The 19959-nt window shown below is 41.3% G+C and overlaps 1 protein-coding gene across 1 annotated transcript in view; it reads left to right on the forward strand.

Moving 5' to 3' along the window:
* The first annotated feature begins 6148 nt into the window (after window positions 1–6148).
* APBB1IP (amyloid beta precursor protein binding family B member 1 interacting protein) overlaps window positions 6149–19959 on the forward strand; it is a 49555-nt gene continuing 35744 nt past the window's right edge. The window contains exons 1-4 of the mRNA XM_057432567.1: window positions 6149–6258; window positions 10014–10101; window positions 11923–12203; window positions 18633–18710. Of these exons, the coding sequence (XP_057288550.1) occupies window positions 6187–6258; window positions 10014–10101; window positions 11923–12203; window positions 18633–18710 (519 nt within the window). The 5' untranslated portion in view covers window positions 6149–6186. The remainder of the gene's footprint in view (window positions 6259–10013; window positions 10102–11922; window positions 12204–18632; window positions 18711–19959) is intronic.

Genomic DNA, 19959 nt, shown 5'->3' on the forward strand with positions numbered 1-19959 from the left:
GAATGCAAGCAATGCCTTGAATTTTTAAGAATAACAACAATGTGTTGAATTTAATGAATATGTCCTAACTGTTCACCATACCACTAAGTGGACTGGTTCCTAATATTGTTGGTAGCATGATTCTGTTGTATATCTTTGTTCTACTGACAATATACTGTCCTCATTACTTTTTTGTTTGTAGCCCTTAGGTTGATTAAACTGCATCAACTCAACTGAGACTGAGTTGCAGAGATGGTAATCTCATGTGCGATACCGTTGGCGTTTCCTGTTCAGTATTGCACAAGCGCTTTGAGCTTGTTTTCAAATTGCAAGTGCAGAAACCTTGTTACCATGTGACTTAGACCACTCTTCCTGTTGAAAGGGACTGTCTTTCACTAACTCTCACAGCTATCAGATTGTTAACAGTTCAAACTCTGCTTGGTATAGTACCATGCTTGGGTTTTTGAGTTGTACCGTATGATCACCATGTCAGCTTTCATGATATTTTTTCATAGTTTCTTTTTAAGCAGGGTGAATATTGTGCCATTTTTTTTACTACTCCTTCTGTTAGCTTCCTGCCAAATGATAATGATTCTATCAAACAATTCCATTTTCTATGTATTGTCATATAGTGCTATGTCGTCTTATGCCAGCGTGCAAATCACAAAACTTTCTTCATTCTTAAATAAAACAGTTGTTCTATTATTCTCTCTAGTGTCTTAACAAATAAAAATATATGTAACCATGCAAAAATCACATCCTGATTTTAATGATAGAAGGAAAGGCAGATCCTGCTTCACCTGTCAGTGGATGACACTAAATAACGTAGGTGAAGTTGTACTTAACCCTGGTAAGATCGTGCATCTTGAGACTGAGTGCAAGGGCTATTTCTCCATTCTTGCATCTGAGCAAGAAATTTCTCAGGATTTTTCTTTGTTGCTCTTGAATACTGGACCATCCCCATGGGAAAACAATGTTGTTCACTATCAGCAAAGTACATTCTCATGCACGCGCAGCAAGTTGGACCAAGGAGTATATGCATCCATCCCTGTGGGCTAGCTTGCTTTCTGTGGATCTGCCGAATTTCGCTGAGGTTTGAAGTGAGATATCTTCACTCCAGCTTCCCAGCACATAGCTCAAAGAATGTATAGATTTACATCTCAATTTCAAAATAAGGGTATATAGGAAATAGGTATTTAGGAGAGGGAAGAAGTTTTGTGCAGGTCTGTTGTCAAGTTTAGGAATCCAGTGCACAGGAGTTTTGTACTGTCATCCAGGGCAGGAGGGCTGGTTCTTGTGAAAACGAAATGGTTGGAGGCCCCTCACAGGGCACCTGAATGGTTGCAGGTAGGTCTTTGGAAATGACAATAAATCATGTGACAGAGAAAAGACAGACACCATAAAAGGCAGGCTCAAGCAGGTAAGGAGAAGTAAGAACAAATACACAGAAACCCTTTATTAAGGTGAGCTGAAATGCAAAGATGTTAGAAAGAGTACAATAAAATAAAGGGTTTTGTTATTCTCATCTAGATTTAGATTTGAATTATTTTTATCAGTAAAGAGGCTGCTAAATCTGAAATTGAAAAGGCAAAAAACCAATAGGTCTAGGAGGTCTGGGGGCCTTCTGGTAAATGGTGGAGTGAATAAATGTATTGATAAAGTCAAAATACAATGAGTTGATATGTATGTATCATATAAACCTGTGAGGGTTTTAATATGTGTAAACTAAATAGTGAGGCTTTGGGGTAAGAATAGCAAGCTGAAGAGAAAATTCCCTCACCCATTAGATATACAGTATAAGAAAGGTGGGAGTATTTTTTAAGAGGGAAAAAAAAAAGGTTTTTCCTGAGATCTCACTGCAGATTTGAGAATGTGAAATTTGGTTGGAAACAAAAGGCAAGGAAAAATACCTTTGCCTGTATGCTTGGTGTTACTTCAAAATGCGGTCTAGAAAAAATTAGTTTGAAAACCAGTCACTTTTAAAATGTTAGGTTTCACATGTATGCCTTCCCACATGCCCCTCCTTAGCGTGCTTATTCTTGACAACCACAGTTTCCTCTTTTTAATTCTGAATATTTTGTGCTTGCAATCTTATGCATAACATGAGAAACTTACTGTAAAAGTAGTGTACTTTTTTTTCTCTTCAATGTATTGTAATTGATAGTGATTTTAAGAGTTACCAGTATTAGTAGTACTATATACAGAATAACCTGACAGACAAGTTACTCTTTAGTGGATATAGAGGAGGACTGAGTATGAAACTTGATATTCTTCTGGGGACTTTGGTAAATCTTTTCCCGTTTTTTGTTAATGATAGCTCATACACCTGTAGGTTTCACTTTGAGTTTCTGGTTTGAATAAGCTCAAGGTTATTTATAAAAGTCAAAAGAATTTGATGGTCTAAAATGCAGCAACATCCTCCTCGAATGGGATAGTTCAAAAATCTGTGTCCTGCCTTGTCTGTTCCTTCTGTGGCAATCAAATAAAAGAAACAGAAGTTACTGTGGAGAGGAGTCAAAGAGGAGGAAACTGGATGGATACTCTTTTGCAGTTCTGCATTTTGGTGACTCGATTTACTGTCTTTTGTCAAGCTTTTCTAGCTCTTGACAAAACCCGTGATGAATTTGCAGGGTTCTCATATCAGTTTAAGAGATCATTCAGTGTGTTTTAACATAAGAATATTTCCAGGGTTTTTGCTGATTGTGATGTTAGTTTTGTCTTCCTGAATGCAATCAGTGAAAAATCAAGAGAAAAGAAAGATACCAGTAGGGGCGATGTCTTGGTGACAAGGTGGCTTTATCAGCCTGGTGATGATGATGGATGTCTGTTCATTGAAACTGACAGGTATTTCCTTCTCAGAACATATGCTCAGGCCTTCTCCCTTCCCCTATGAGCCTAAAGTAAAAAAAAAAGCAAACAAAACAAACCCTAGCATTAAATATCATTTATTTGAATTGAGCTCCAATTTACAGTGGAAGTTCTTACAGAATTCCTTGCACATTGCTTTTTTTGTAAGATTACATTCTTTTCCTTATGAATTAAATGTGTCTGAAGATTCATAATGTCATATAATTACAAAGAAGGAAGCTCTAAATTTACTAGAACCTAAAAATCCTGTGATTTGGTGAAAATAGTGTATAATCTAATATTTCCTTCTCTGTCTCCCTCCCCTTCCTTTTTTTTCGTTTCCTGCTGAGGAAGGTTCTTAGTGTTTTGTGTGGGTTTGGTTTTTTTCCTTTTTAGACAAGTGTTACTCCTCCTCTTGATGAGGTCTCCTCATTGTAAACCAATAGTATCTTTCTTTTTTTTTTCCCCCCATTTTTGTATTTCTATTCTGGAAAAATATATCAAAGCAGAATTTCAGTTTGTTAAAGGCACCAGTATGAAGACTTTTTCCTGCAAGTAGATTTAGCCAGTGCTTAAAAATCCCACAGAAATATACAAATGGTTAGAGCCAATAGAATTTTCCTAGCAGATACTTTGTTCTCTTTAATAAGAAAACAGGAAAATGTAAAATTATTCAGTATTATTTAAGCCCTAATGAGATACTTGTCAGTATGAACTGAAGCTCCCATTTTTTGTCACATAATAAATCTGACTTCGCTCTGCCTGATCAAATAAGTGTCATTTTATCTATCCTTTTCATGAAAATTGATTTTCCAAGTGCCAGGTGTGTAGGAAGCTACACAGCTGTTCGTTCAAATAAATGAATTAAGATTCAGTAGTATTCAGCCACTGTACTGCTGACTCTACAGAAATCGAATTTTACATAGAAGTTTCTGTAGGCTAACTGTGAATCAGAGAGAGAGAGTGAGCCATCCAGTGTGGGGTTGTCAGCTGGATATGAAGCAGATAACGTGACTTTAGCTCTCCATTCACTCTGTCAAGTGTGACATCTTCCATTACATGGGCATAACTGTGCTGTCTCTACCACTGGGCTAGGGTTACTCTCAGCCTTGCCAACCATATCCTATTATGATGTCTTTAACTGCATTGAGTTCCCAAATCTTTAAGTCTTTGATTTCTGGGATCTGAGTGAACTGTGAAAGTTCAAAGTCCACTTCTGGGTTGCCTGTGACTTGTTATACCAGCTACAAAAAATGTAAGTAGATAGGATGTGCCTGAGCCTGACTGCTGAAAGCTATAGATATGTACTCCTCAGGAGTTCTGGTGTCAGAGCTAACACAGATGGTAAGTGGACAAATGGACAGGCCAGTCTTGCTTATGTTGATGTCAGAAAAATCAAGTCCAAAGGAGGCAGATCAGCTCAGATTGTTCCAGTATTAACTATCATATTAAAGACATGCTACCACATAATTCTCAAACAACAGATGCTGACTTCAGTGGTTCAGTGACCTTTATTATTTAACTGTGGAATAGTTACATGATTTAAGATGTTCTGTTAAATGAAGAGCAGTAAGATGGAAGAACAAGATTCCTGCTGGTCTTCCTTTCTTCCCAGGCTTTATAATCATTAGAGTTGTTCCTGCCCTGTGCACTAGCAAACTAGTGCACTGGCACACTAGTGCACTGGTATTCGAAAGCAAATGGAGAGAAATGTTGAGACAAAAAGTTGGTTTCGTACGTAACCATAACCAGGTCCTGCGCTAGATAACACCTAATAAACTTGTATTAATCATGTAAGCCAAATAAAGAAGGCTTTCAAGATGAAGCATTCAGGAGTTTTTCAATCTTAAACTTTGTTTCCCTCTCAATCTCTTATAAGCTACATTTCTTTGATGTTTAAGATACAACCATGGTTTATTGGCTAGTGACTTCCTATGAAATGTAAATAATACAAGGAGGTTGTTGAAACTATAGAAACACAGAATAGTTAGGGTTGGAAAGGACCTTAAGATCATCTAGTTCTACCCCCCCTGCCATGGGCAGGGACACCTCACCCTAAACCATCTCACCCAAGGCTTAGTCCAGCCTGACCTTGAACACTGCCAGGGATGGAGCATTCACAGCCTCTGTGGCCAACTCATTCCAGTGCCTCACCACCCTCACAGTAAAGAACTTTTTCCTTATAGCCAATCTAAACTTCCCCTGTTTAAGTTTTAACCTGTTACCCCTTGTCCTGTCACTACAGCCCCTAATGAAGAGTCCCTCCCCAACATCCCTATAGGCCCCCTCCAGATACTGGAAGGCTGCTGTTAGGTCTCCATGCAGCCTTCTCTTCTCCAGGCTGAACAGCCCCAACTTTCTCAGCCTGTCTTCATACGGGACGTGCTCCAGTCCCCTGATCATCCTCATGGGCCTTCTCTGGACTTGTTCCAACAGTTCCACTTCCTTTTTATGTTGAGGACACCAGAACTGCACACAATACTCCAGGTGAAGTCTCATGAGAGCAGAGTAGAGGGGCAGGATGACCTCCTTTGACCTGTTGGTCACGCTCCTTTTGATGCAGCCCAGGATACAGTTGGCTTTTTGGGCTGTGAGCGCACACTGAAGCCGGCTCATATTCAGTTTCTCATCAACCAACACCCCCAAGTCCTTCTCCACAGGGCTGCTCTGAATCTCTTCTCTGCCCAACCTGTAGCTGTGCCTGGGATTGCTCCAACCCAGGTGTAGGACCTTGCACTTGGCATGGTTAAACTTCATAAGGTTGGCATCAGCCCACCTCACAAGTGTGTCAAGGTCCCTCTGGATGGCATTCCTTCCCTCCAGCGTATCAACCAAACCACACAGCTTGGTGTCATCAGCAAACTTGCTGAAGGTGCACTCAATCCCACTGTCCATGTCAGCGATGAAGATGTTGAGCAAGACCAGTCCCAACACTGATCCCTGGGGGACACCACTCGTTACTGGTCTCCAGCTGGACATTGAGCCATTGACCACAACTCTTTGTGTGTGGCCATCCAGCCAATTCTTTATCCACCAAGTGGTCCACCTATCAAATTGATGTCTCTCCAATTTAGGGACAAGGATGTTGTGTGGGACAGTGTCGAATGTTTTGCACAAGTCCCTAGTGAGTTTAGAGCCCAAATGTGTGTTGAGGCCTATATAGGATTGAGATCCTTCTGATCTGTTAACAGTTATTTCTGAACTATGAATGGAGTGTTTTGCAAGTCATGAACAGTTGTTTTAAAGTTAATTGGAAATGCAGTATAAAGGAACCTTGCATATCCTCTGGTTTTGGCCACTGCTGGCTTTGAAGTGAACTTGTGATGATTCCTTGTCTGTGATTTTTTTTTTTTCTTTCAGATGGAGCAAACCTGTGATGATATAGATGAAATGTTCAGCAATTTACTTGGGGAGATGGACATGCTGACTCAGGTAAATTACGGAGTTTTTTATCAAGATGAGAAAAATAGCTATTATGTGTTAGAGAAAAGAGGTGACTTTTCTACATTTTTCATGTACCTCCACTCTGAATAAATACAGATACACTGTAGACTCTTTATTTGAAAAAAATCCAAACAAATAAGCAATTTAAATTCTCCTGGACTTGATCCAAAGAAATTGAAAGATCCTGTCAAAACAGGAAGAGTTTGAGTGAGAATTTTCAGGAATGAATGCTTTGCACACATGGGTAAAAGGGATGTAGCCTGAATGTCAAATGTAAACTTTGGAAATGAAAGCCACATTTTGAAGATACGCATAAGAGTAAATCTTTAGATATGGCAAAATATTGAGCTGCTAAATTAGGGTAGTGTCATGGTTTAAAACCAGTCAGACAGCTCGTTCACTCACTCCCCCCCTTCTTTCCCTTCTCCTACTCCCGGAGGGACAGAGAGGAGAATCAAAAAGAATGCAACTCCCTCAGGTTGAGATAAGAACAGTTTAGTAACTAAGGTATAACACAAATCACTACTGCGACCACCAATAATAATAATGACAAAGGAAATAACAAGGGGAGAGAATACAACACCTCATCACCAGCCAACCAATAACTCCCCTCCCTCCCCCCCAGCCTGACCAAGCACTGACCGATACCTTCTCCAACCCCGCAGTTGCAGCCCTTCCAGGTAACTCTCCGTTACATCCTGGGCATGACGTGCTGTGGTATGGAATACCTCTTTGGCTAGCTTGGGTTAGGTGTCCTGTCTCTGCTTCCTCCTGGCTTCCCCTCCTCCCTGGCAGAGCATGAGGCTCACAAAGTCGTTGGTCAGCCTAAAACATCAGTGTTATCAGCTCTGTTCCCAGGCCGAAAGTCAAAACACAGCACTGCACCAGCTACCAAGAAGGAAAAAAATGACTGCTACTGCTAAACCCAGGACAGGTAGCATTCAAGAATATGGAGACGTTATTGCCACTGCTGAATGCACTCTTGAGAGCAAACTATAAATCAGCGCGAGCGTACTGCTAAACCTATAGTCGTGGAAAACGTCCTGCAAAACCTGATGAAAGGAGAATTTTTATTTCTTACCAAAAAAAAGTTTTCTTTCACAAAGTCAGTAACTTTGTTGTAGTTTAATAATTTTATTCTTGAAACCACTTAAGCTGTTATCTTGGATTCTGTGTGAGTTTGATTGCTTACAGCCTCTGATTTGAGGGGTCCTTCCTCTTAGTGAATCCCAGTGTTTGTCAAACTGGATACCAACAATTCTGAGCCACTGAACAGAAATTGTGCATCAGCTGTTTGAAAGCCAAAATCTAACTTGACATTCTTAGCAGTGACATCACAGTACTTTGCCCCTTGGTAGTCTTTCTGCTTTTTAAGGGCTTTTTATAACTATGCATATTTATTTTATATATATATGTATATAAAGGGGGAGGGGTTTAGGATAGCTTAATTTCAATATTATGCCTTGAAAATTAACAAAAGACTATGTGTCGTAAATATTACCTCCTCAGATTGGGCACAGCACTCTAACGAGTGCAGGTGATGGGAACAGTGTAAGAGAGTGAGCCCCTTCTCTCTCTGCTCATAGGTTCAGTACTGGGTACGACAAGCTCCTAAGATGGAGACTGACTCTTCCTCCTCTCTAAAGTGCTGACATCACCTCTTACCTCAGCATTGTATGGGAAGAGGAGACAGGCATATCTGAAAGCCTGAAGACTTTCAGCTAACAGACTTATGTCTGTTAATTCCTCTAGATTCTTAAATTTCCAAAATGAGACTGTGGATAGTTCTTTGCTCTTTTTCGTCAATCTATCTGTTCCTAAAGTAAGTGTAAATGATAGAAACACACAGAAGTGCCTTCACATTGCATAAAAAGGCTGAAAAATAAATGCAAATTCAGAATTGGACCTTTCTGCTATTTTTATGTACTACTTTTTTTTCCCCTTAACATTTTACTGCTTTCTCTTCAATTTCCCTTTGCATTTGCTTTCTTCTTTTCATTTCTTTCCTACACTTTTATGGCCATTAAGAGATGCTACAACTTCTTGATAGGTTAGTGATGAAAGTGTTCCCTGTAAGCTCTAACAGTCTGTTTCATCAGTACATTTTCCTTTCTCTCTTTTTCGTGGGCATCGTAAAACTATCTCATGTTCTTAATTTCTTCCTCTTCCCCTATTTATACAGTGTCTATTTTTATGACAGTGAGTATTAAACCAGAAACAGTTTTTAAAGCTATCACTGCTTTAATGTCCATCTCTGTATAACTTCAGAAGAAACCAGCGTATCCTGGGTGGGAAATAGGTGAAAAGAGCTGCCAAGAAAAATATTTGCATTAATTTTCATGGAAAACACCCTTCAGTTTCAGGCAGCTTTTAAGAAGTGTAAATGCTCTGGTACAAATTGAGTATGAGCACCAGTAGACAAGCATCTCACAGGGGTGTATGAACAAGGATATAGCTTGTAGGATAGATGAAGTAATCCTTCCGTTCTGCGCAGCATTGGTAAGACCTCAACAGGTAAACTGTCCAGTGTTAGCACAGCGTTTTGAGAAGCTGGATTACTGGAGAAAATCCTGAGGAAAGTAATGGGAGTGATGAGAGGGAAAAGAAACAATCAATAAGAAAAGATTGCAGGAGGCTGTTTAGAGAAGAAGGGAATGATAACAATCTTAAAATACATCAAAGGCAGCATCAGAGCAGAAAGAAGTATTTCTTTCCTTATGTGCCCAGAGAGCAGGACAACAATGATCTTCAGCTGCAGCAAAGAAAGTATAGGATGAACATCACAAGAAAGATTTAATGGGAAGAACAGTGGCCTCGGTAATGAAGCAGTGGAACAGGTTGCCAGAGGTGATGGCGGAGTTTATGTAATAGGAAGCTTTTTAAATTAGGTTAGGTATGCATTTTTCAGGTAACACCAAGGCATAACTGACCTGCCTTAGGACAGGTGCTTGGTCCTGTCCCTTGAAATTACTTTCAGTCCTGTCTACAGTGTTCGTTTATTAAAGATGTCACTTTTCAGATTGTGGAAGGGAGAATGTATCTTTTTCTGTCTCCATTGTGTGCACTTTTCCTGACTTGTCAAGCACTGGTTCCAAGCCTGCTTCCTAAACAAGAAGTGACAAACTAGGAATTCTCTATTTAACTATGCAGATTTGCAGTTTGTATTGCAAACAGCAGCATGTTTTGTTGTCTGTTGTGTTTGGGATTTTTTTTTTTTTTTGCAAACATCATGATAAAGCAACAGCTAGATTACATTTAATAAATGGTAATAGTAGTAAATAAAGCACTCTGGAGCAAATGGCACTGTAGCTCAAATGTGTACACAACTAAACTCTTTCAGCACTCTCCCCATCAACCCCCAGAGAAACTCCCCAGCAAACCCTAAAAGCCAGTCTGGCTTTATTCACTGTCTCTATTAGAAATAACCCTAGCCTCTGCTGTTCCCCACACCAAGCCTGGGTGTTGCCTGACAGGAGCTGCAGTTGGCGTGGGTATACACTGTATTGAGAAGCATTCAAATCATTAAATGCGTGGCATGATAGTGAGACAGTGCTTGAACCCTTGTTCTGGCCCTATTCTGTTTACCTATCTAGGCATAATCCCTGAAACAAGTGTATGTCATTCTGTTGCTTGAAGAGGAATCAATTTCATTAGACAAATTCAGGTGGTTGATTTACAAATGTTAATCTGTAATAGTAGTTGTGTCATCAGATAACCTTGTTTTTTTTCTTCTACCTTTACAGAGTTTAGGAGTGGAGACTGTACAACCTCCATCCCCCAGAGTGTCCAACAATGAATTTAGCTTTACAGTTGGTTTTAAAGATTTAAATGGTAAGTAGCTGAATGGACTTTCTGCTTTTTATGCTTGTTTGAAATACCTCACAGCAACAAAGGAGAAGAAAAACTTCAAATATTCTTAATTAAAAACAAAACAAAAAATGTTCTGCTGGATGGGGAGGTATATTTCTGTCTCTCAATTTAAGAAACTTTGAAGGGGCCAATGCTTTTTAAAGGATTGCTCAGACTTATATAGGTGTCAGACTTGAAAATGAGTGCATAGGAAAACAAAGATGAGAGGTCCCCAAATAACTTTCTGAAATGCAACCTTTCTAATGTAAAGATTGAACTTAATAGAAAATGAAGTTCCTCAATGTGAGGTTAGAGCCGCATAAGCATTTTTGTCTAATGAAAGTATCAGCTTCAACTGCTTCCACTTTACATTGCTTTTTCTCATTCTGGTTCGTACTGTTGCTTTTGCATGTACAGCTGCTTGCTGGGGGTGTGTGGCAAAATAAATGAGGGAATTTATTCGAGTTTCAAGAAAGAATGCTCCCTTTGGTTTTGTTTGGTGGTGGGTGCTTTGTTTATTTTTTTGTTTTGTTTGTTTTTTATTTGTTTGTTTGTTTTTCTTTCTTTTTTACTGGGAGCTGGTTGTTTGCATTTGCATTTGCCTGAGCTGGCTTAAGCCTATGTTTTTGTCCCAGAATCAATTCACTGTTAATCTACCTAATGTCTCCACCAGCAAAGTGGGAAGAGGCATGTAACTGGAGAGCCAACTTTCCCACTGAAAACAAAAGCTTATAAAAATACTCTATTAGTACAACAGGTAAACAGAGTCAGTCTGGTGATATATTCATACTTAGTCTGATGAATGACATATTCTTTGTTGGACTCTATAAGCATTTGTTGGTATCTTGTTCAGCATTCTCAATCCCTTTCCAGAACCCCACTTAAAGCTTTCCCAGTTTGTGATAATTTTTTTAATTAGATTCTTCAAAGAGATTTAAATCACCGGATCTCTTGGTTAAAGAACCATTCTCTTCTAGAAAGCTGAATTATCCTACAAGGTGTTATTCCACAGGATCTCTTATACCATGGCTGGTTCAAACAACCGAGAAAGAAATTGCGTATGAAGTTCCAGTATAGGATTTTATCTTGTACTCTGACATTGTAGAAGACAGAAAGCAAAAGTTACAATATTTACATTTGGTTGATAAGATGCTTTTGAAAAGAGACTGTCGTGTTTCTTCTTTGCTTAAAGAACGTAACCCTGCATATTACGTGAGGTATGTCACAGATGTTGATCACACAATTACCGATGGGCTACAAAGGATACCGTACAATTTCTTGTATCTTACAATCCTCTGATTCTGCTTCACGTTAACTTTAGAGTGGTAGAATAGCAGTAATATATGAAGATGTTCTTGATCTAGGCCTCAATTACATGGTTTGTTTTGTGCTATACCAAAACTTGCTAAGCATTTATGTATGTACTTATCATAAGTAGATGGCTTAACAGCAGCTAGTGGAATTTCATGAATTCGTATCACGAAGCATGTACCCAGATATCTTTCTGGATCAGGGCCAGGTTTGGTAATGTCATAAGAGCCAGAGGCTGTATCAGTGAAAGTAAAGCTTCCTGTCCTGATTAATTTGTATTCATAGAGTTCCTTGTACTCTGAACTTTAGTATGACCAGATTAATGGCTATTTCTAAAACACATTTATTTCTTGAACCCATTTAAAATGTTGTTTCCTTTCCCATAAACCGTATATCTTACAGTAACCATGCCTTCTGCAATTTAGTCTCCAGTGAAATGGAAACAGTGGTTTGCATTGCACTCACTGACACATTTTGTGATTTTCTTTACAGAATCCCTAAATGCCCTAGAGGACAAAGACCTGGATGCTTTAATGGCTGATCTTGTAGCAGACATAAATGATGTTGAACAGAGAACTTTACAAACCCAGAAAACTTCTGGCAGCCAGCAGAATACACTCACTCAGCCTTCAACAGGTTTGGATAGTGACATTTATTCTAAATTAAGTCCTGTTACTGGACAGTTTGGGGATGACTTGCTCCCTCCACCTCCAGACCCTGACTTAGACCTTCCACCACCACCACCACCTCCTCCTACTGAGCCACTCACCCAGGTAAGCTTGTTTTGAGCATTCACAAGTTCTTTTAATTTTGCAAGTGGTATTTGGCATTGGAACAGCAGTGCATATCCCAGCTAGAAACACAGAAGCTGGTGGAGCCAAATTCTTAGGTCATGTAAAAAGGACATTAGGAAAACCTTTTCCGTTTCAGGCAGTGCTGTAGCACTGGAACGGGTGACCTGGAGAGGTCAGAAATTCTCTTTCCTTAGAGCTTTTCCCAACTTTGCTAGGCAGAATCATGGCTGACATGATCTGATGTTGTTGTCTGTTCTTCTTTGGGTAGGGAGCCAGACTATGGACCTCCAGACCTCTCTTCCAGCTGCCACTTCCATGATGCTGTGATCTAAAGTTCACTGAAACCAACAGTGATGCACAGTTCTTTCCTTTGAGTCTTGTACTGAGCTAATTTGCAGTTAGCTGGCATCCTTCATTACCTGAGATCAAATGAGATTTCAGAGTGAAAAGGGATATACCTGCTAAACACAACTGGAATTCTGTATGCAAAAGCATAGCTAAAAGTCACTTCTGTCTCCCTCAATTAAAGTGTTCCTCTGAGACTGTGTGCTTAGTTAACTCTCTAGCAGTGTTTTCTTGTTTCTTTCCAGATACAGGGAGAGGGCAGAAAACGATGGGAACAGGAGGTAGAGGCATTAGGAAAAACATTGCCAGCAGGTCAAGGGAGGTAATTCTCCCTCTCAGCTCTTGTGAGGCCTCACCTGAAGTGCTGTGACTAGTTCTGGGCTCACAAGTACAAGAGCTGTCAAAAGCTCCTGGAGTCCAGCAAAAGGCTACTAGAATGATTAAGGGTCTGGAGCATCTCATATGAGGAAGGGCTGAGGGAGCCGGGTTTGTTCAGCCCAGAGAAGAGAAAGCTCAGGGGGAATCTGATCAATGTGTATAAATATCTGAAGGGAGGGTGTCGAGAAGATGGGGCTAGGCTCTTCTCAGTGGTGCCAGGTGATAGGACGAGTCAATGAGCATAAACTGAAAACAGGAAGTTCCACCTGAACGTAGGGAAGAACTTCTTTACTGTGAGGGTGACTGAGCTTGAGAATAGCTTGCTCAGAGAGGTGGTGCATTCTAGGTGACTGTGCTTGAGCAAGAAGGTTCATCTATATGACCTCTGGTAGTCCCTTCCAACCTCAACCATTCTGTGATTCTGAGGAGTCTGTCTGCAGTAGTTGACTTCCTCATGAAGGCACTGGTTCTGCTTTCTCCCACAGCCCTTGCCTCATTTTCTGATACAGGTTGTATTCAAATACTGATGGCATACCCATTGTGTGGCTTACTGTCCTCAAAATTGCCTATAGGGCAGTTACACAAGTTGCAGTATGAATGATGAAGGTAATAACCATTTAAAATTAATATGGACAGAACTGGTTTTAAATTAGCATTTAATGTCTTGGTTAGTATTTGTTTTGACATGACATTTCTGCTCAGTAGACTGAAATGCAGCTAAAAATGGACTGTATTTTTTCCCCATGTTATTGTTAGCCAGGATTCTTGATAAGTGATTCTTGAACCAATCAGGGCTGACATTTTTATTAACACTTCTGGTTGGAGTCAAGAATAGTGTTAATTATTCCCAGTGCACCTCTGATACTGAGACTCTTATTTTCTGACCTTTATGTGTTGTGAGAATTAAGGAGTCCAGCCTTTCAGGGAAACATAGAGCTGTCTCATAAGTTTCCATCAACTCAGATGTTTCTTTTTTAAACTGTTCTTAAGCTAACTAAACCTTCTGCGTTTTCTATTACATTATCTGGATAATTTTTATGTTCTTCTGTTTGAAGATCCAGAAAACATGGTGATGATACCATAGCTGGAAAACAAATCTTTTAGCCTGTCAAAACATTTCTCCAAGAGTGCTGAAATTTTTTATGATAGCTTATTGACATTGGATCATTTCCTTTTCTACATTAAGACAGACAAAAGTTGTGAAAACATGAATGTGAGAGTGCTCTTGCACAGATTTGTGCATTGTGTGAACTCTGTTTCAAATTTTCAGCAGGAAGCCTGTCCACACCACACTCAGCCACTTTGGTTAAGATGCTTTTCCTAATTCCTGCAGACAGGTCTTTTGAGATGGTAAGGAGAGGGCCACGATGTGAGAAGCTATGGGCTCTTCCCTCTGTAGAACAGTCAGCCTTACTCAGAAAGAAATATTTGTGCAGCAGCTTCTGTTCAAGTACAGAAGCTGGTTTTGGATTCTCAAAGTTAAGCATCTCTGAGCTGCAGATGCAAATTTCCATATCTGTGGAGATAAAATAAAAAAGACTTCTTTTAACTGATTGTCTGGTGTTTATAGCAGAGAATTTGACAATAGCAAACATGCTTGAAGCCATCTCTTTCAGATTGCACACCTCACCTTGTATTTTTGACAACCTAAAGATCTTAGTATCTCAGGGAAGTAGTGACAAAACAAAAGATGTTTAATTCAGCAAGTTAGTCAGGAGTACTTTAGTTATGTTTGAACTTGCCTCTAAGCTTGGGGTGAAATAAGATAACCTTCTTGGTTCTTCTATTGCTATGGTCCTATGATACCTCTGTAAGAAGGAAGTGGAGGCAATGCTTAGTTAGGCCTAGCTTCTTGCAAGTGCATCTCCCATGATTATAGTACAGAAACTGTGCTTTTCCAATTCTGTATGTGACTGGGGGAGACTACTGGAAGGTAGATGACAAAAAGAAATGGTCACAATCTGTAGTCACAGTCTACCAGTCACAGAGGCAACAGTAGGCACTAGCATCCGGTATGGGTACCTAACTTCGATCAGCTGAATCTTGGATCACAAACCCCACTGATATTAGGAGAGAGGCGTGGTATTGATACAGCTGCTTTATAAAAGAAAAGCTGGGTGATACTGAGATTTTTAAGAGTCTTGCTATAGCATTCAGCAAAAGCTCAAATGAACTTGAATGCTCTGTGTCTGTGTTAATATGAATGGGTCCATTACTAGAATAAAAAGCCATGATACCATCCAATTTAAGGAGGTGATTCCCCCCATAACTGTGCGTGCAGTAAGAGCTCATACTTGGCAAGTGAAATAATTTAAGTAAATTAATGTATTTAACAGACAGGGTAAAATTGTAAGTGATATAACTGCAAGCCAAGTTGTCAGTAAGATTCTAAAAACTCTGGTTCTGTTAACCCTATCAAGAAGTGAGTTTTCTTACAAGCAGCTGCATCCAAAATGCTATTTCATTGAGGCTAGATCTTCCTTAATCTTATCTTTTGTATCAGCTGTAACCCATATGGAAACATAGAAGGGTTCAGTTTTCAGGCATTCCTGTAGCATTTGAGGAACAGATCATGTAGGAGCTGTATGACTGGGCAACACAATGCAGTATCACACAGTATCACACAGTATGTTAGAGATTGGAAGGGACCTCGAAAGATCATCTAGTCCAATCCCCCTGCCGGAGCAGGAACACCTAGATAATGTTACACAGGAATGCGTCCAGGCGGGTTTTGAATGTCTCCAGGGAAGGAGACTCCACAACCTCCCTGGGCAGCCTGTTCCAGTGTTCCGTCACCCTCACTGAGAAGAAGTTTCTTCTCAAGTTTAAGTGGAACCTCTTGTGTTCCAGTTTGTACCCATTACCCCTTGTCCTATCATTGTTTGCCACTGAGTAGAGCCTGGCTCCGTCCTCGTGACACTCCCCCTTTATATATTTATAGACACTGATAAGGTCACCCCTCAGTCTCCTCTTCTCCAAACTATAGAGACCCAGCTCCCTCAGTCTTTCCTCATAAGGGAGATGCTCCACTCCCTTAATCATCTTAGTTGCCCTGCGCTGGACTCTCTCCAGCAGCTCCCTGTCCTTCTTGAACTGAGGGGCCCAGAACTGGACACAATACTCCAGATGCGGTCTCACCAGGGCAGAGTAGAGGGGAAGGAGGACCTCTCTCGACCTACTAACCACCGCCCTTCTAATACACCCCAGGATGCCATTGGCCTTCTTAGCCACAAGGGCACAGTGTTGGCTCATGGTCATCCTGTCGTCCACTAGGACCCCCAGGTCCCTCTCCCCTACACTGCTCTCTAACAGGTCATTCCCCAACCTATACTGGAACCTGGGGTTGTTCCTGCCCAGATGCAGGACTCTACACTTTCCCTTGTTATATTTCATCAAGTTACTCCCTGCCCAACTCTCCAGCCTATCCAGGTCTCGCTGGATGGCAGCACAGCCTTCTGGCGTATCAGCCACTCCTCCCAGCTTAGTGTCATCAGCAAACTTGCTGATAGTACACTCAATTCCCTCATCTAAATCATTGATGAATATATTAAATAATACCGGTCCCAGTACTGACCCTTGAGGCACTCCACTAGTTACAGGCCTCCAACTAGACTCAGCCCCATAGACTACAACTCTCTGGCTTCTCTCCTTCAGCCAGTTCGCAGTCTACCTCACTACCTGATCATCCAGTCCACACTTCCTCATTTTAGCCGTGAGGATGCTGTGGGAGACTGTGTCAAATGCTTTGCTGGAGTCAAGGTAGACCACATCCACCGCTCTGCCATCATCCATCCACCGTGTTATTTCCTCATAAAAGGCTAAGAGATTGGTCAAACATGATTTCCCCCTGGTGAAGCCATGTTGACTGCCCCTCATAACCTTCTTATTCTTGATATGCCTTAAGATGGTACCAAGGATAAGGTGTTCCATCACTTTCCCAGGGATGGAGGTGAGGCTGACCGGCCTATAGTTACCCGGGTCCTCCTTCTTGCCCTTTTTGAAGACTGGAGTGACATTTGCTTTCCTCCAGTCCTCAGGCACCTCTCCCGTTTCCCAAGACTTGGTAAAGATGATGGAGAGTGGTCTAGCAATGACTTCCGCCAGTTCCCTCAGCACCCGCGGGTGCATCCCATCTGGACCCATGGATTTATGGATGTCCAGATTGCTCAACTGGTCTCTAACCCATTCCTCATCGACTAAGGCAAACCGCTCCATCGACCTGACTTCATCTAAGGTCTCAGGGGTACAGGGCTCTTCAGGACTGCCCGCAGCAGAGTAGACAGAGACAAAGAAGGCATTCAGTAACTTTGCCATCTCTTTATCTTCTGTCACCAGGGCACCCATCCCGTTCATCAGTGGGCCTACATTGCCTCTGGTGTTAGTTTTGTCTGCCATGTATTTAAAAAAGCTCTTTTTGCTGTCCTTGACCTTTCTTGCCAGGTTTAATTCTAAGGATGCCTTAGTCCTCCTAGGTGCCTTCCTACATCTTCTAGCAGCAGCCTTATATTCCTCCCAAGTGGCCAGCCCCTCCTTCCATGACCTGTAAACTCTCCTCTTCCACTTGAGCATACCCAGCAATTCCCTATTTAGCCACGCAGGTCTCTTGGCCCTCTTCCTTGACTTCCTACGTGTCGGGATGCTCCGATCTTGAGCACGGAAAAAGCAGTCCTTGAATGTCAACCAACTATCTTGGGCCCCTTTACCTTCAAGCAGCCCTGCCCATGGGATTTCCCCTAGCAATTGCTTGAAAAGGCCAAAGTTTGCCCTGCTAAAGTCCAGGGTTGCAATTCTACTTGGTATTCTACTAGTCCTGCCACACAAGATCCTGAACTCCACCATCTCGTGGTCGCTGCAACCAAGGCAGCCCTCAACCCTTACTGCTTCAACCAGATCCTCCTTGTTAGTGAGGATGAGATCCAGCAGCGCTCCTCTCCTGGTCGGCTCATCCACCATTTGCAGGAGGAAGTTATCATCCATACACTGGAGGAACCTCCTGGACTGCGGCTGGGTTGCCGAGTGGTCCTTCCAGCAAACATCAGGGAAGTTAAAATCCCCCACGACGACCACGGCCTGTGACTGTGAGGCCGCTCTCAGCTGCCTGTAGAAGGCCTCGTCAACTTCCTCACCCTGATCCGGTGGTCTGTAACAGACACCTACAACAGTATCCCCCCTGCCAGCCTGCCCCTTAATTCTCACCCACAGACTCTCAACTTGCTCATCATCTGTCCCTGGACAGAACTCGGTGCACTGTAGTTCCTCCCGCACATAAAGAGCAACCCCACCACCCCGCCTGGCTGGCCTGTCTTTCCTGAAAAGGACATAGCCTTCCATGACTATATTCCAGTCATGTGAGCTGTCCCACCACGTCTCTGTAATTGCCACCAGATCATAATCTCCTGACTTAACACAGGTTTCCAACTCCTCCTGCTTATTTCCCATGCTGCGCGCATTGGTGTACAGGCATTTCAGGGAGCGAGCTGAGCACACCGATTTCACCCTAGTACTGGACTTGTAAAACAAAACTGTGGCTGATGCAGGATATTAGCTCAAAGAAAGTTGGGAATTCCTTGTAACTATGAAGTTTCCCATGACAAACCTTGTGTTCTGGATATAAATAACAAGAAACAACTCTTTCCAAGTAAACATAAATTTCTAGCCTCACTTAAATATCTTGTGTTTTTTCAGGAAGAACAAGAGGCACAGGCTAAAGCTGACAAGATTAAACTTGCATTGGAGAAACTGAAGGAAGCCAAAGTTAAAAAGGTGAGCCTTAAAATCATGAGTTGCCATCATAAGAGCTACCAGCCAAGTGTTTCTTATTCCTGTCAATAATAAAGTTCTTACTGAAACAGCTAGTAGGTACTTTGTCTGTACCTTGAGTTGTCTTACTGTATTCTGTCTTGTCATCCACCAGAAGAAAAGTGTCTGGGAGAATGATGCCTGTGAGGAACTTATTTTTAAGAGGGCTTGGAAGGTTCTGCCGCCTTCTTTTTTTTTTAACAGTGTTGGGGCAAAGCCCACTGTTCTGATAGGTCGCTTTAGAGAAGGTGGAATGTACATAAAAACATTGCTTATTTATGCTGTGCTGATTACAGAGGTATTAAACTTTTCTTTTACAGTGGATACAGATGTAGCTAATCCTAATTAAGTTAATGAGGGTCTTCCTGCTAAATCTTTCCACAGCAGTGTAGTAATGTACAAGGATAACACAAATTATTTTAGACCAAGAAGTTAAAAAGCTTCTGGGCAGTATCTGCGCAGTACTGCAGTGTGTCATGTAATTATGACCACACATCCTAAGCTAGTGTTCCAGCTGAACTCAACAGAAGCTGCAGGTGTTCAGTTACTCTGAGCACTGGTACAGTTTGTCCAGGGAGGTTGTGGAGTCTCCCTCCTTGGAGATACTCGTAAGCTACCTGGACAGGGCCCTGGCCAATGGGCTCTAGGTAGCCCTGCTTGAGCACAGAATTGGGCTGGAGGTGCCTTCCAATCTCAGCCATTCTGTGATTCTGTGAAGATGGAAGCCACATGTGTGTTTCTGAGCAGTCAGCTATAACCAGACAACAATACCTTCTTTTCCCAGACATGTTGTAGATTATCCATATACAATATTTCTTTTTCTCCATAATCTACACTATGGCTCAGTTGCTTATTTTAGAGAGGAAAATACTTGCAAGCATTGGAATCAAAGCAAGTTTGCAATTTTTTTTGTTTCATTTGCTTTTACTTCTCAGAGACAGTGTAGATTTTCTCTTGGGGATCAACACTCTCTGCTTCTACCTGATCTTTGACAGAGATTGTCTTCATAGTACCAAAGCTTCTTATGCACACATTTTAAAATAAGGAGCTGTTTAAACAAAACACCATTTTAGTTCCAGTTTCTACAGATCCTGTAGACAATTTTTCTTCTGTTTTCAGTACTAATGGAGCATTTTAAGCACTTTCCTTAAAATGTATTTGCAGTTCTTAATCACACTTTATGTACTTCAGCATTTTCTTGTGTTGTTCCTCT

This window comes from Pezoporus wallicus, unplaced genomic scaffold (assembly GCF_028554395.1).
Source record: "Pezoporus wallicus isolate ANWC-B61680 ecotype Strahan unplaced genomic scaffold, APGP_CSIRO_Pwel_v1 scaffold_2584, whole genome shotgun sequence".
Classification (NCBI taxonomy): Eukaryota; Metazoa; Chordata; class Aves; order Psittaciformes; family Psittacidae; genus Pezoporus; species Pezoporus wallicus.